At 40.5% G+C, this 16,161-nt stretch overlaps 2 protein-coding genes across 18 annotated transcripts in view; one reads left to right on the top strand and one right to left on the bottom strand.

The window, feature by feature from the left end:
- Positions 1 to 4,900, bottom strand: part of MBTD1 (mbt domain containing 1) — a 67,975-nt gene extending 63,075 nt beyond the window's left edge. For 2 of the 13 annotated variants that reach the window (XM_027094555.1, XM_027094553.1), the window contains exons 1-2: positions 4,484 to 4,900; positions 3,527 to 3,590 (exon numbers count right to left, since the gene is read on the bottom strand). Coding sequence is in view for 7 of the 13 variants with exons in the window: in XM_027094556.1 (XP_026950357.1) it covers positions 4,200 to 4,220 (21 nt within the window). In the remaining 6 variants the exon portion in view is untranslated. Of the gene's footprint in view, positions 1 to 3,526; positions 3,591 to 4,199; positions 4,426 to 4,483 lie in introns of those variants that run through there. The other 11 variants (XM_027094554.1, XM_027094552.1, XM_027094547.1 and 8 more) reach the window with 8 other exon arrangements.
- UTP18 (UTP18 small subunit processome component) overlaps positions 4,884 to 16,161 on the top strand; it is a 39,341-nt gene continuing 28,063 nt past the window's right edge. For 3 of the 5 annotated variants that reach the window (XR_003430340.1, XM_027094561.1, XM_027094562.1), the window contains exons 1-5: positions 4,884 to 5,279; positions 6,917 to 7,029; positions 9,213 to 9,311; positions 11,335 to 11,402; positions 15,663 to 15,751. Coding sequence is in view for 4 of the 5 variants with exons in the window: in XM_027094561.1 (XP_026950362.1) it covers positions 4,950 to 5,279; positions 6,917 to 7,029; positions 9,213 to 9,311; positions 11,335 to 11,402; positions 15,663 to 15,751 (699 nt within the window). In the remaining variant the exon portion in view is untranslated. The remainder of the gene's footprint in view (positions 5,280 to 6,916; positions 7,030 to 9,212; positions 9,312 to 11,334; positions 11,403 to 15,662; positions 15,752 to 16,161) is intronic. The other 2 variants (XM_027094563.1, XM_027094564.1) reach the window with 1 other exon arrangement.

Raw genomic sequence — 16,161 nt, 5'->3', positions numbered from 1 at the left:
TTTGATATACCTAAAAATACTGATGCAAAATGATGACATTCTCTTGGTGTTTATCTTTTAAAAATATATTTGGAGCTGGTTGCTCAAAAGATACACAATCACTAACAATAAACACTATAGGGTATTAATAATGGAACAATTGAAATAGAGTTAAACACACATGTGCACACAAGGGGGTTATTCCTCTGGTGTATAAAATAATCTGAAACTAGCTAATTAAAATTTTGAAGTCTAATAGTAAAGTAACAGATGGTATTATCCAACATTTACTGAGCAATATATACAAATCATTATGCTAAGCACCAGAAGTACAAAAAAGTGTTAAACTTAATATGCACATCCTAAAACTAGACTATAAACTACGGCCAAATAGTTGAGACAACAAGAAATTACTAAATTAATTAATGCGTATTGTATACAACTAGTTCTACAATATAAGTAGGAATTAGATAATAACAGTGAAAAGGGAAATAAGAAAAAGGGATTCTGGATAGATATCTTAACATTTTATCATTTATAGCAGCTCCCATTTTCTTATACAGTGGTCATCACATCTGACTGGAGGTTTACGGAAACCTTGGGAGGAAGGCACGGCTGATTCCTGGCTGGCCCTTATTTTAGATGAGGAAAATGAAGCCTGAAGAGATTAGGCAACCTGCATTAAGATCACAGGTCAGGAGGTGGCAGAGGCAGAGCCTGGCCAGTTTGCCAACTTTGTCCGTAGCTCATTTCTACTACATTACATTTTAAGTTATCAATACTAAAGTGAGAACTAGAAGGGAGCTCAGAAATCTTCTCATGCAGTATTGCTCTAACCAATCTGATAAACCTTTCTGAAGAAGGCTCCACCACAGACCTACTGATTGATCACCCACAAGAGGGAGGTTTTGTATTTTTATAAGATCCCCAAGAGGTGATTGTGGTGATGAGCTAAGCTTGGAAAACACTGTTCTATTATCTGTCCAGTGTGGCAGACATGTGGCTATTTAAATTTACACCTGATCAAATGAGATTGAAAATTGGGCCCCTCAGCCACACTAGTTACCCTTTAAGTGCTCAACAGCCACATGTGGCTAGTGGCCACCATACAGATGGCACAGATATAGGACAGTTCCATCACTGCAGAAAGTTCTATTGGATAATGTTAATTCTAGACCAACCTTTCCACTCTAAGGATGAGAAAACTGAGGCATAGAATCTTGTCCAACAAGGCATATGAAGTTATTTACTGGCAGAATTGAAATGCTAACCTAATCTGCCAGTGTCCCTCATACTGCATCACTTCATCCCCATAAATTTAGGGTTTATTCAAATGGGAATTGTTTTCTTTCCACCCTTCCTTGTGGGTTGCAGTAAGAAATTTTAAATTTATGGGAAAAAAATCCTAAAAAAACAAAGGCTTATTTAAAATTCATGACTAAAATCAAACAATTTGCAATTTTTGTACAAAATTAAAAGTAGTCTTGGACAGTTAAGAATACCCTAGTGTTAGGAGGCATATCTTAGTTTAACTATTAACTCCTTCCTCTTTTACCATCCTGATGTTTTTATCTTTCTTTTGGATCTGAAACTCTGAAACTAATGATAATTGGCTTACCTTAACATTATAAATATGAAAAAGTTAAATCTTACTTAGCAAACATTTTAAAGATGAACAATTGAGAAACAAAGAGCAACCAAAAGAATAGTGACTTGTCTAATTTTAGGATGTGGTCACTCAAATCACTGAGAACTCCTGGCTTTCAGTAATCTAGTGGTTTTGTATTTATAACATTAATAGGTTGTTTTCACTTCTAAGCTATAGTTTAACCTTCCTTTGACAACTATGTTACATTTAAAACAATTTAAATAGTTTTAATTTCTGATGAAACTGAGGGTTTGAAGCCTCTGAACATCTAAGAAAAGGTTTAGACACTAATTAAATCAACATATAACGAGCCATAAAAATATACAGTAGTGTCTTCTTTAAAAATAAAACCAGTCATTCCTGTCTAGTATGTTTAGAATGCAAACGTCTCCAAAGTCAGTCAGCTTAAGTCATGACAGTTCATGTTTAAAGTGAACAGGAACTTGGGAATTTCACGTTAATGAAAACTTTCAAGACAGAATTATACAGCTCCATTAACTTTTATCAGTATCTAGTATTCATTCCCATGTTAACTTTCAGTGACTAGATTTAGAGAAAATATCACATGTCAAAGTGTGTACAAAATTAAAAACTGGACAGTTAAAAAACATGGTTCAACATAAGATACTTATGAACAGATACTTATTCAGACAGTTTTTGCCATAATTTGCAAGTCACCCAGAAGCGTGGAGTATGGGGTTCTACATAAGTAGAAGCTACTTGTTATTCAGGGAAGGAGGTGGTGCAAAAAAAGACAGCTATTTTCTTTCTAAACACTCATCGGTGTAGAGGTAAACAAATGAAAAAAAATACAGTGTAAGCACATTAGAGCAGAGCAACAGTCTCCAAGTCATAAAAGGGGCAGAGAAAACAATTTCTGTGCTCTAACATTTTAACCGGGGGACTGGGAGTTTAAAGTAAAATTCATTCTCTGGCTTTTATACTAGATTCATTACCTCTACATTTTATCTGTTACGTCTTGACTCCCACTTCACCATATTAGGAAGAGGAAAACATGTGCCCCCAAGATTCCTATGCCAATAAAACTTCTCTTGGAAGCAGCATAGCTCACCAAATGAAGGAGAGTATTAGAAAAATGCTAAGTGACAATAGTAGAACTGAACTATCTAAACCACCGAGTGATAACTACTGATGTATACTAATACAAGAAGCATGAAAAATATTGCAAACTCTAGGCAAATATTAAAGTGTTGCAAAAATTTCATATCTCATTAAAAATTGGAAACGAAAAAGAGAATGTATTGTGAAGGAGGGGCCCCAAGCAGGAAGCCCAGCTTGAAAGGAAAACACAGGTCAAAAGGAGGTGGTGGTGGGGAGTGCAGTTCTTCTGATCATCCCTCTACCAGGAGATGCTTCTAACAGCTTTGGTACTATCTCCAAGAGGCAATTTAGGCATCCCTTAGGGAAAGTGATTTAGGCAACGAGAAATGTGATTTGAGATAGAATGCTGAAATTTCTAACTTTAAAAAGATGCACTAGTGAGAGAAAACAGCCATGAAATTCCCAGATCCTATTTCCCAAACTTCCTGTAGAAAAATATCAACCATTCTCAGACATAGAAGCCAGCACATTTGAACTGACAAATGTAACAAAACAAAGTTTTCAGACGGCCCTCACTATCTCTCAAGCCCTCCTTCCCCCACTTCCCTGCTGTTCTTTCCTGGCACACAAAATATAGGCCAATGAGCAGTGGGTGAGGAGAATGTGAGAGAAAATTTGAGAAGTAAAAAGGGAATCCACTTAATAAGGACATGAATGAGTCTAAAGGGTCTAATAAGGGTAGGCAGACAACAATCAGAACTGAACGGCAAGGGCTTTCCATGGCAGCAGCGAGCGCTCAGTGTTTGCAGGGGTTTAGGCAGAGGCCAGGCTACCTACCACTTGTCAGAGAGGCTGCACAGGGGACGGCTGCTTTGGGTGACCTCTAATGTCTCTTCCGACTCTGAAATGTTAGGATTCTTATTTCACAAAAGAGAACGCAACGGTCGTGAAAGCCCACCGACCTAGAACCCTTTTAAATAGGCGGCGGCTTCCCAATCACCACTCCCACCTCTCCCATCCCACACGTGCCCACCCCGCCCCCTTTCAATTTTTCCACCTCCACGTGCGAAACGCCTCGTGGCACCTGCCCCACAGCCGAGAGGCGCCTTCCCCTGCAAAGCACCAAAACTCTGCCCCCTTGGGAGAAGTGAAGACTCCACTCCCCGATCTTGGGCGGCCAAAAAAGGAAGTCTCAAATCCAGCCTTTCTCCCCAAGCCAGAGCTGAAGGGGGACGGGGGACCGGAACGAAGAGAACTTTCTTCTAAAATTTTTCTTCCAAAAAGTAAAGAGGATAGAGAGAACCCTGATGAGTCCGGGGATGGGGGGAGGGGAACCCCCGAATCGTTTAACGGCCGGTAGGGGGAGGGGGGCTCCGGAGGTGGAGGGGGCGTGGGATGGAGAAGCAGGCCTGGGAGCGGGGTCAGGGGGCTGCAGGGGTTCCTGGGGTCGGGGGGCTGCCGGCGTCCCCCCAACCTGGCACACAAAGCAGATGCCGCGCTCGGCTCTCACCAGATCCTTTGTGTTTTCCATCAGGGCCTCATGGGTAGGGGCTGTCCGTGCTCCCCGGGCCCGCGGCGCCCCCTCCCGAGCTGGGGGCAGGCGCCTCTCCCCGGGACTACGCCGACTACAGGGGGGCCCCGACTGGGCCCAGACCGGTGGCGGCGGCGGCAGCCCCCGGATTTCCCCCCTTTAACTCGGGTGGCCCCAGGATATCAACAACATTAGCATAGCCCTCCCTCCCCAGCGCGCCTGCGCCGTGACCCGCGCCCCGATTGGCCCACTTCCCTACATACCCTCCGTCTGTCTTCCAGCGTGGGACCCTCTGCAGGCTCCGTACTCCAAGGGCCGTACCAAGACGAAGGGGTGGAAAAGGCGATTGGGCTCGTGTAAGTCGAGTGGTTAAAAAGTTAGGAAGAAGAGTAGCAGTTTTAGCCTGTCATCTCAGTTTATACCCTGGCTTTCTTGCGCTCCTTTCAATCAATTGCAGCTGCGAAGTTGTGTTGGAAAAAAATTTCCGCTCCAGTCACGCCGCTTCCCCCTCCACCCGGAAGATTGGTTCTCTCGGAGGAACTCCCACACGGGGAGGGGCTCGTGAGGGGATGGGCGTTACACAAGGGGGACAGTGCTGGTCACGTGCTCACAGGGCGGTGCAGCCTCTTTCCGGCCCCCTGTGGCCTCAGCCGCTACGGAAAGCAAGGGCCTCGGCGCACGCGCAGTGAGGATCCACGTGAGCACCTGCGTTCCTTCTCAAACCGAACCATGCCGCCGGAACGGAGGAGCCGAACGAGACCGGACCGGAGAGCCGGAGCGAGACCAGACCGGAAGACCCGAATGAGGCCGGACGATAGAGCCGCGGGGCCGGACGGGCCGCTCCAAAAGGCTGCTCCTTCATTTCAGCGGAAATCGCCGGCCCGGCCGCGCGCGGCGGCCGCCGTAGTCGCGGCCGAGGAGGAGAGACGGCTCCGGCAGCGGAACCGCCAGACGCTGGAGGAGGACAAGCCGGCCGTGGAGCGGTGCTTGGAGGAGCTGGTCTTCGGCGACGTCGAGGACGACGAGGACGCGCTGCTGCGGCGTCTGCGGGGCCCGCGGGTAAGGGAGGCCGCGACGTGCGGGCTGGGCGCTCGGTGGGCGGTGTGCCTCCGAGGGCGGAGCCTGGGCGACCTGTGGCGCAGGGGAGCGTTCAGGTGGGAGGGAACCGGGAATGCGGGCGCCGCGGGGTGCCAGACTGAAAGTCCCGGGAGGGCGGAGACCGCGCCTTTCTCCGCCCCCGAGGGAGCCGCTGAGCCTGGTATGTAGCAGGCGCTCAACACATATTCGTTTAGCCAACTAATCGTGAGCATTTTTCGATTAGTGGCAGTGGCTCAGTTCCACTGTTTTCTCCCCAGACTCAGTGTTTCTTCTCTCTTGGTCATTCAATCGCCTGCCTCAATACTTTGCTGTGATTCAGGGGTTCCACTTCGTTTGTGAAATCAGAATTTGTGGGCACAGGCCTGGGAGTCTGTTTTAACAACCACATCGAGTGGTTGATAAGCCAACTTTTGAGAGTGACCGTGTATTCGTCTATTAAAGTAATATTTGTGAGCCAGTTTGGCGCCAGATACTTCTCCTGGCAGTGCAAACCCTGCATGATTAATTGATTATAATTTTTTTGCATGCTTTTTGCTTTTTTTTTTTTTAATCCTATACTTGTCTTTTCTTCCAATATAGGGAGTCCCAGGCAGTTTCTAGGCACTAGAGGAGAAACAGCAGTGGACGAAAACTAACAAAAATCCCTGCCTTCTTGGAGCTTGGATACTTAGTGGCAGAGGCAGAAGATAAAATTCAAGTTATGTCAGTGAAGTGCTGAAGGAAAAAAAAAATAAAGGCGTTCAAAAAAGGGAGATAAGCGTGTGTCGAGGGGGCCTGTGAAATTTTACATAGGATAGTCAAGCAAAGCCTTACTGAGAATTACTCAGTTTGATAAGCGAATGCAGACCTAGCAAGTATCAGTTGATTGCCAGAACCTCATTTGGGTGCTTATGGGAGAGGTTGCAGAATCTAGTTGGGAGATAGAGAAATGCTACTGGAAAAATGCTGAACTGTGTGACAGTTTCCAATTCGGGAAAAGAAACAGTTTAAGTGAGGTGGGGTTTGTTGGGCTTTGAAGGATCATAGGCCAATAATAGAGCAAGTAGAAATCAATTGGACATTTCTATCATGTGGTTTTGGGAAAGCTCTCAAGCTCACTTCAGGTGAAATTCTGTGGTCTAGATTTAGATCTGTTTGGGTAGTATAAAGTTTCTTGAGGAGGTGAGGGGTCAAGAACAGTTAAGAAAAGTGGAGAAGTATGTTTATGAATATGAAATATGACTTAATTATGACATTCAGTCATGTTATTTTATCTTTGGTGTCTGCCTTTGGTCCTGTGATTTCTGTAGTTCTGTGATTTTCCCTGCTCCTTTATTCATCTGTCAACTTACCTTTTTTACTTGTCTTACTTGGTTTTTTCCTTTCAGCAAGTTGACTCTTTGACTATTCCAATCTTACCTCATGTGTCCAACGGGGGGTGCCATTCTCTAATCTCCTCATTTTCTGTTCGATCTCCAGCATTTGCTGTGGTAGCATTCTGTCCCATAATTTGATAAGAGGGCCATAAAAACAAAGCATTCTACAAGCCACCATTCTGCAAAGTCTGCCACCATGGAGTATGAAAGACTCAGTGCTTGTGGGTATTTTGTCTTTTCTAGGTTCAAGTACAAGAAGACTCAGGTGACTCTGAAGTGGAGAATGAAGCAAAAGATAATTTTCCACCTCAGAAGAAGCCAGTTTGGTTGGATGAAGAAGATGAAGATGAGGAGATGTAGGTTGCCTAATTTTTCTTCTGGAGTCCCTCTGGATTCTTCAAAAGTTACTTTGCAGGTTTTCAGAAAGTTCTCTTTCTGAATATGTGAGTACGTGAAGACTTGAAAAATACTGGAAAGTATAGCAAAGATCATTCATAATCCCATCACCGAGGGAGAACCACTGTTAACATGTTGGCATACATCTCTCCCTCTTTCTTCTCTGCTGTATAGAAAAGCTAAAAGAGCACAGTGTTTGGGGTCAGACCTGAGTTTGCCTCCTAGTTTGGCCAGTTCCTAACTGACCATTGGCAAGTTTGGAACCTACCTTTTCTCATGTGTAAAATAGGGATAATAGTAACTATATCAGAAGGCTCTTGAGATTAAATAGTGTATGTAGAACTCTTAACACAATGCCTGAAATTGAGAAAAGACCAAAAAAAGTTAGCCATAATGTACAATATGTACCTTAAGATGAGAATGTATTGTATTGCAAGTATTTTCCCCAATTAAAAAAAAAAAAACCTTTATAAACATTTTAAAATGGATGTATTATAGTCCATTATATGATTTAACCATAATTTACGTAGCTATCGTTGGATAAATATTTTTCCTTTTAATAGATTGACGTTGAGATGAGCATCTTTATGCATAAATCTTTTTCTACTTAAAATTATTTAAGAAAGATTCTTTGAGGTAGATGAACTTAGTCAAAGAGCAGACATTTTTAAGGTTCTTGATAAATACTGCCAGGCTGACCCTGAGGTTCTGCTAATTTACCTTTCCATTGAAAAGTGTCCGTTTCACTCCATTTTAAAAGCAGTGATTTCTCTGGACTTCCCTGGCGGTCCAAGTGGTTAAGACTTTGCTTTCCAGTGCAGGGGGTGCGGGTTCGATCCCTGGTGGGGGAGCTGAGATCCCACATGCCTTGCGGCCAAAAACCCACAACATAAAACAGAAGCAATATTGTAACAAATTCAATAAAAACTTTGAAAATGGTCCACATCAAAAAAATCTTAAAAAAAAATAAAAGCAATGATTTCTCTTTTTTCAGACATTGTCAGTTTAGGGTGACAGTTTAGGGTAGGAAACATCTAACTTGTGTTGAGAAAACTATTAGTTGTTGGTTTTTCTTAAAAGTAGTCTCCATTATGTCTTTGCGTATTTGTCTACTGGAGACTTTCATTTTGTTTTTTTATTTTTAAAATAAAAATCGTACATAAGGTGTACAACATGATAATTTGCTATATGTATACACGGTGAAGTTATTACTATAGTTACGTGAACTAATTAGCATTTCCATTTCTTCAGATGGTTACCATTTTTATTTGTGGTGAGAGCCCCTGAAATCTACTCCCTTAGCTAATTTCCAGCTTACAATATTGTCATTAACTGCAGTCATGCTACGTAACTGCAGCTTTGTACCCTTTAACCAACATCTCCCTATTTCCTCTACCTTCTCACCCCTGGTAACCGTCATTCTGCTCTTCGCTTCTACGTATTCTACTCTTTTCAGATTCCACATGTAAGTGAGATTATGCAGTACTTCTCTTTGATGTCTGTTTTATTTCACTTAGCTTGACGTCCTCCAGGGTCATCCATGTTGTTGCAAATGGCAGATGAGACTGTTTATTAATGATTTTAGTATATCAGCTCCTTGCATATTGAGAATTTCAAACCTTTATATGTCAAATTTATTGCACATTATCTAGCTTTTTGTTTGCCTTTAAGTTTGTTTTAATGTTGTCTGATGCACAGAATATTTTAATGTTGATGTAGTGAAGTCTATGACACTTTTCCTTTTTTTTTTTTTTTGCTGTTGTTTTTAGTAAAAAGTTCTTCAGAGAGAAATATTTGCCTGTATTTTTCCTTCACAGTATTTTAAGGTTTGGGTTTTTTTTTTTTTGCTTTTTGTTTTTTTGTATTTAACTCTGATTTACCTGGAATTTATTTTGGTGAATGGCATAAGCTGTGTCTAGATAAGTAATTGTGAATTTGAAATAGCTCTTCAAAGGGTAAACTAGATGATCCGAAATATTGGAGATTCCTTTTTGTTTCGGGAAGAATGGAGAATGTGCATTGGAGATGTTCCACATCTTATAAATCTTGACCTGTGTTGTTTGCTCAAAATACTAAAGGCAGCAACTATTTATGTTGATTCTTTAAGTTATTGAAAGCATGCTGTTTTCTGTTTTTTTTATAGGGTTGACATGATGAACAATCGTTTTCGGAAAGATATGATGAAAAATGCCAGTGAAAATAAACTTTCAAAAGATGAGCTTCAAAAGAGACTTAAGGAAGAGTAAGTGTCCTTTTTTATAGGTTTGCCAAGATGTATTTATAACCAGTATTTTGATTTGCTCAGTCTTTGGCTTCTTGGGTAGTCAGATTTCCATTTTGAATTGGAAGAGCATTGTTCTTGGAAGACATGATTAAGTTTTAGTATGGGGGCCTGAGAAGGAATCAAGTACAAAAAACTTTGGAAAAAACCTGTAATCCCACCATTTAAATATAATCAATGATATTATTTTTTTTTAACATCTTTATTGCAGTGTAAACGCTTTACAGTGGTGTGTTAGTTTCTGCTGTATAACAAATCAGCTATACATATATCCCCACATCTCCTCCCTCTTGCATCTCCTTCCCACCCTCCCTATCCCACCCCTCTAGGTGGACACAAAGCACCGAGCTGATCTGCCTGTGCTATATGGCTGCTTCCCACTAACTGTCTGTTTTACATTTGGTAGTGTATATATGTCCATGCCACTCTCTCACTTTGTCTAAGCTTACCCTTCCCCCTGCCCGTGTCCTCAAGTCCATTCTCTGTCTGCGTCTTTATTCCTGTCTTGCCTCTATGTACTTCAGAACCTTTTTTCTTTTTTTAGATTCCATATATATGTGTTAGCATAAGGTATTTGTTTTTCTCTTTCTGACTTACTTCACTCTGTATGACAGTCTCTAGGTCCATCCACATCTCTGCAAATGGCACAATTTTGTTCCTTTTTATGTGTATTAGCTATTTTAAAGTCCTTGTGTGCTAATTCTGTCAGGTCGGTCATTTCTGTTTCTGTTGACTGCTTTTTCTTCTGGTTATGGTTCATGTTTTTCTGCTTCTCTGTATATCTAGTAATTTTGATTGGATTCTGGGCAGTGTGAATGTTGTTCAGTGTCTGGATTTTGTTTTTTGCTTTTAATGTGTGTTGAACTTTGCCTTGGCAGGCAGTTAATTGACTTGGAAATCACTTTGATCCTTTCAGGATTTGTTTTTAGCTTTCTTCTACAGTAGCATTTATTCTAGGCTGGTTTAGCCCCATTATTAAGTTATGACCTTCCTGGGATTTCTCCTGAATGCCCTGAGTGTTCAGTAAGGACCCTTCCTCTGACTGGTTGAACTCAAATGTCTGAGTTTTGGTTCTGTGCAACTTACAGACCCCTAGTAGTTCTTTGCTTGACCTCATGGAGTTTCATCCTATGAGTGTGCAGTTTAGTATTCAGAAGAAGTGTCTGTGGACCCCTGTGCAGATTTCTGGAGCTCTTTCTCTTTTTCTTCTACAGTTGACTGCCCCTCAAATTCGTGTTGTTTCAGCCTCCTTCAAGTCTGATCTTTTTCTCCTTGTTTCTGTGTCAGGGTCTTATAAAAATGCCTTGAGGGGAAAATCCCAGTAATGGCATTGCTCATCTTGTTATTTTTCTTCTCTTAGAGATCATAGTCCTATGTTGCCTGTTGTCCAATTTCTGAAAATAGTTTCACATATTTTGTCCAGTTTTCTAGTTACTTATGGCTAGTGGGCTTAGTTTGGTGGACTTGTCTGTGATTCTGCATTAAACAGAAAGATTCTTTTCAGGCTTCCAAATACCAGCCCTTCAGAATATAACTGTCATGCTTCTCCTGAAGCTTACTTTTTCCAGGATGAAATGCTCCCATTTTATGCAAAGGATATAGGATGAAGTTTTGTTTATTTTACCAATCTGGTTGTTTTCTTTCAGACATGTTTTAGTATTCTTTTGTGTACTCTGTGTACTATAGCATTGATTTATAACCACAAAGAGATTTCTATTTCTTTACTTAGTCACCAAATCTGGTGTGTTGATATGTGCAAATAAGACAACTATGTAACTAGATGTAAATAAATAACAACAAATATGTATCCAGGTGGTTATTACCAATTTAGGACTATCCTGTGTGAGTAGCCCTTCTGTTCTGAAAGATGATAACTTCTTTGGAAGAGATTCTATTCATGCTCTGACCTATATTCTTGAAATGTATTAAACTCTATATAAATACAGTGGTCACTACAATATTTTATTTTTACATTTTTGCTTAGATTTCAGCATGCCATGGGGGGAGTACCTGCCTGGGCAGAAACCAATAAGCGGAAAACATCTTCAGATGGTGAGTGTTGACACCTCTGTTTAAGTTGGTAAATAGATTCCTATTCCTGTTCTGTTATTGTTTGAGGTTTCTCACGAGGCTTGTTAAAACCTGGTGTTTGAAATATGTCTTTTTTTTTTTTTTTATGTCTGGTTTTGAAGTCTATCATTTCTCTGAAGGAAGCTCTTCTACAGTAGTGTAAGAGGTACTTAGCAGCATATTCTTTACTTGTAGAGACAATAATGGATGGATTTTATGATGTTTTTCCTCAACAGAACTGTGTTACATTATGGCATAGATTAAGTAAAAAATAAGTAGTAGTGTTATTTCTTGATTCAGAGCCCCTTCCAAAGACATGAGCAGCTGATCTAGCTATCCACTAGGAAATGGAATGTCTTTCTAAGGAGCACATGTCAGGTTAGGCCCAGATGATTATTCACTTTCTAAAAACCTATTTTTCAACTGCAGATTTTAAGTTTGACTTGTACCAAAACTGTTTTCTGCTGTTTAGATCTTTGAGTTTAGATATCATTTATATGGATGGTTTGGCCAAGATCTGATTTGAGTTCTTGGAGTTATAAATTTTAGCCTTGGAATTGACTTCTGAAATCCTTGAGGAACTCCAGAGTATATCCTCCCATTGTAATACAGGAGCTCCTTTCTTAGCATCTTTGGTATCTGATGAACCTCTGTTTGATTATCATCATCACCTCTCCCTCCCATCTCCCCACCCATGTCAGTCTCCATGGTATTCACGTATAGAGAGCCCTTCCAAGGAGCCAGTTTTATATAATTCTGTTAGAAAACTCAATCTGTTATGAAGTAGAAACTTACTTTCTGGTTTCCAACCAGATACTTTTAGAGGTTGAAGGACTCTTAGTGATGTAGCCCGACTTTATCTCCTGCAAGAAACTTCTCTATAACATCTGTTAGATGATAATTTAGCCTCTGCTTAAATATTTCAAATAATGTTGTGCTCTTTATTAGACTATTTCTTCCTCTTTTCTTCTTCTCTTTAAAAACTAATTGTAATTTTTTTACTATTGAAATTTAGCCTCCCTACACTGTAGTCCTACCTTTCGAAGAGATATAATCTTATCTCTCTTTCATATAAAAGTCTTCTGTTATTTGAGAAATGTCTTTCCGGGTTTTTTTAAATATGTTAATCATCTTGTCCTGTCACTGTTTTTTTTTTTTTTTTTTTTTTGGCCCTGGATGAAATATAATTTTATTATCCATTTTAGAATATTGGATTCATAGAACTACAGCAGTTTAGATATAGATTAGGTTTATGCTGACATTGAAGGAGGAAATCTCCCAGATCCCAGTGGCTTAATCCAGTAGAATTGTTTTTTTTCCTATGAGTACAATTGAGGTGGTGAGAAGGTGATGCTCTACTTAAGGGACCCAAGTTTATAGACGTTCTGCCATCTTCAGGCTGGCTCTTCCAATGTTGCCTAGGATATTGACCACCAGTTGACTTATAGGAGAAGAGAGAGAACTCACCAAGGGAAGTTTTTATTGTCCTGTCCTGGAAGTGGTACGTGATACTTTCACCTACATTTTATTGGCCAGAACTCAGTCATGAGGCCACACTAACTGCATGCAATACGAGGAAATATAGTTTGTCTTTGTGCCCAGGAGAAAAAGGAAATGAATTAGGTCAACAGTTAGCCAGTCTGTTACTATCTGGGATATCCAAGTCTAATACCTTAATTGTACATATGACAGTAGTAAAGTTCAAAAAGATAGAAGTGACTTGTCCAAGGTATACTTATTGGCGGAGTGGTGACTACAACCCAGCTTCACGGTTATCTCCAACGTATTATTTGTTTTTATCTGTAAATACTAGATTATCTTTTTTTTTTTCCCTGAATTACCTTCCCCCCGCCCCCACTGGCCCACTGGCATGCAGGTTCCCTGACCAGGGATTGAACCTGTGCCCCCTACAGTGGAAGCACGAGGTCTTAACCACTGGACCACCAGGGAAGTCCCTAGATTGAGCATCTTTGAAAGAGAAGTACTCCTCCCTTTAAACACAGCTATAATGCTATTATCATACACCTTCAGAAATCAGTAGTAATTCCTTAATATTATGGAGTTTTATTGTTGCTGTTTTGTCAATTTATTCACCCCCACCCCCCACCCCCCAGCCCCCTGCCGCAGTATTCCAGTGTTTTTAGCTTGCTTTGTATTCTGCTTGGTCTTCATAGGTGCTGTTGAATCTGGCTACATGTCTTTTCTAAGTTTTGGAAATTCTTGCCTGTTATCTCTTCACACGTTTTTGTTCCATTCTTTCTTTCCTTCTGGGATACCAATTACATGTATGTTAAAAAATTTTTTTAAAACATTCTTTGTTCTTTTCTGATGAGATTAGGTGCATTCAGGGTGGTATGGCTGTGTTCTTTTCTGTATCTTCTGTCTTTCTGCTTTCTGTACTTTAGTCTGGATATTTTTTTCTGATCCTTTTTCCAGACCACTAATTCTCTCTTCAGGTAATTTTGATATCCTGTTAACACCATCCACTGGGGTGTTAGTTTTAATTACTGTTTTTCAGTTCTAGAATTTCCATTTGGTTCTTTTTTTTTAATAGTCTAGTTCTCTGGCTTAATTCTGAGTCTTGCCTTTCATTATCTTTAATATGTTAAACATAAATTTTTTATTTTATTTTATTTTTATTATTATTTTTCCTTCCAGTTTGTTTTTTTTTTTTTTTTTTTTTTTCGCTGTACGCGAGCCTCTCACTGTTGTGGCCTCTCCCGTTGCGGAGCACAGGCTTCGAATGCACAGGCTCAGCAGCCATGGCTCACGGGCCCAGCCGCTCCACGGCATGTGGGATCCTCCCAGACCGGGGCACGAACCCGTGACCCCCTGCATCGGCAGGTGGACTCTCAACCACTGTGCCGCCAGGGGAGCCCTCCTTCCAGTTTTACTGAGATATAATTGACATAGAGCACTGTATAAGTTTAAGGTGCACAGTATAATGATTTGACTTACATACATCATGAAATGATTACCTCAGTAAGTTCAGTGAACATCGATCATCTCCTGATAAAAATAGATAAAAATTAAAGAAGTAGAAAAGAAGTATTTTTTCTTGTGGTGAGAAGTCTTAGGATTTACTGTCAACACCTTTCATATATAACATACAGCAGAGTTATATTTATCACGTTGTACATTATATCCCTAGTACTTATTTCTTATAACTGGAAGTTGGTACCTTTTGACTGTCTTCATCCAATTCCCCTCACGTTACCCTCCATCTCTGGTAACCACAGACCTGATCTCTTTTTCTATGAGTTTTAAATGTAATATTTAAAAATTTTATGTCTGATAACTTCATTATCTAGATCTCCTGTGAGGATTGTTTGTTTTTCTTTAGGTTTTCAGTTAAGTTATCTTACCTTGTCATTTACCTGGTTATATGTCATTGAGTGGTGGGCATTGTATATGAGAAATAGTATTGATTAACTAGAGGTCTAGGACAATGGTATCTTTCTCCAGAGAATTTGTATGTTTGTTTTTGGGTAGGTGGTTGGGCAGTGGGCACTAGCAATCCTAGAACATCTTATTCTAGTGAGAGAGTGTGAGGATTCAATGCCGGGTTTCCGTTCTTGGGAGATTTTCTCCTAATTCTTTGATTTCACCTTTAATTTTATGTATAGCCTTTTGTGGCAACAATCCAGAGCCTGGTGGTTTACCAGACTCCTTAGGAACCTTAGAGGGCTTTTGGTACTAGTTCTTGCTCTCTTAACCCTACAAGTGTTTTAAACACTCTGCTTAGCTTCTCAGCTTTCTTTACTAGAATCGTCAGTCATCTCCAGGGGAAAAGCAGCCCTATTACCTCTCTTGGAAGTTTTGATACACAGTTTGCTGGCATTGTTGTTTCAGTCAGCTAAAAGTTCTAGTTCTTTTTCCTGTGAGTTGTTAAGCTGGATCTGCTGTTCATCCTGTTGCCCATCTTGCCACTGTTACGAGTTTCTCTTTTTAAATTAAATGCTGACTCCGTTTCATCTTCATTTCATGTTGTTTTAGTCACTGTAGTGAATGCGTGTCTTTTGTTCCAGAGTCAGGCGTTGATTTTAACCATATACATGGAGGTCTTGTCATCGTTTTCCTCTCCTTCAAATTTATTTTGCTGTTTTACCAGTTGCAGCTTAAATAAAACGATTGAGGTTGGGAGACTGGGAGGGGAGTTGAAGTTTGAAATATAGATGTTTGGGATAGGTAATGGCCATCTCATTGATTCTGAAGATCAGCCTATGGGTTTGTTTGATTTAGATGAAAGTGAAGAGGATGAAGATGATTTGTTGCAAAGGACTGGGAATTTCATATCCACATCAACCTCTCTTCCTAAAGGAATCTTAAAGGTGAGAATCAGTAAAATTGGGTCAATCCAACTAATTACCTCTGAAATCCAATATACTTCCCAGTTACAAATGTATGGATTCCTGTTATCTGTGGGATTAAATGTGCTTGCTATCATTTTGACTTGGTAAATATTTGTGTTAGGTTTTTTACCTTTTGCAAAAACAAGATTAAATTATGTTCCCAGGAATTTTTTAGGAATGTTATTTGCTTCCTCCTTTTGCATTTCTTGTTCCTTCTGTTGGCACCAGCCTTGTTCATGCTGCTCTCATCTCTCGCCCAGTGCATAGCAACAGCTTTGTGGCTAGACTCTCCACTTCCACTTTCCTTCTTCCTAAACTGTTCTTCCCATAGTAGCCTGAGGGATCTTTTAAAAATAAAATATCATGTCCTGTCACTTTTCATTGCTCTT

The sequence above is a fragment of the Aethalodelphis obliquidens genome, unplaced genomic scaffold, assembly GCF_003676395.1.
Source record: "Aethalodelphis obliquidens isolate GAN/ISIS:26980383/991018 unplaced genomic scaffold, ASM367639v1 scaffold89, whole genome shotgun sequence".
Lineage (NCBI taxonomy): Eukaryota > Metazoa > Chordata > Mammalia > Artiodactyla > Delphinidae > Aethalodelphis > Aethalodelphis obliquidens.
The sequence above is the reverse complement of the archived record's forward strand: the minus strand, read 5'-3'. Positions and strand labels throughout refer to the sequence as shown.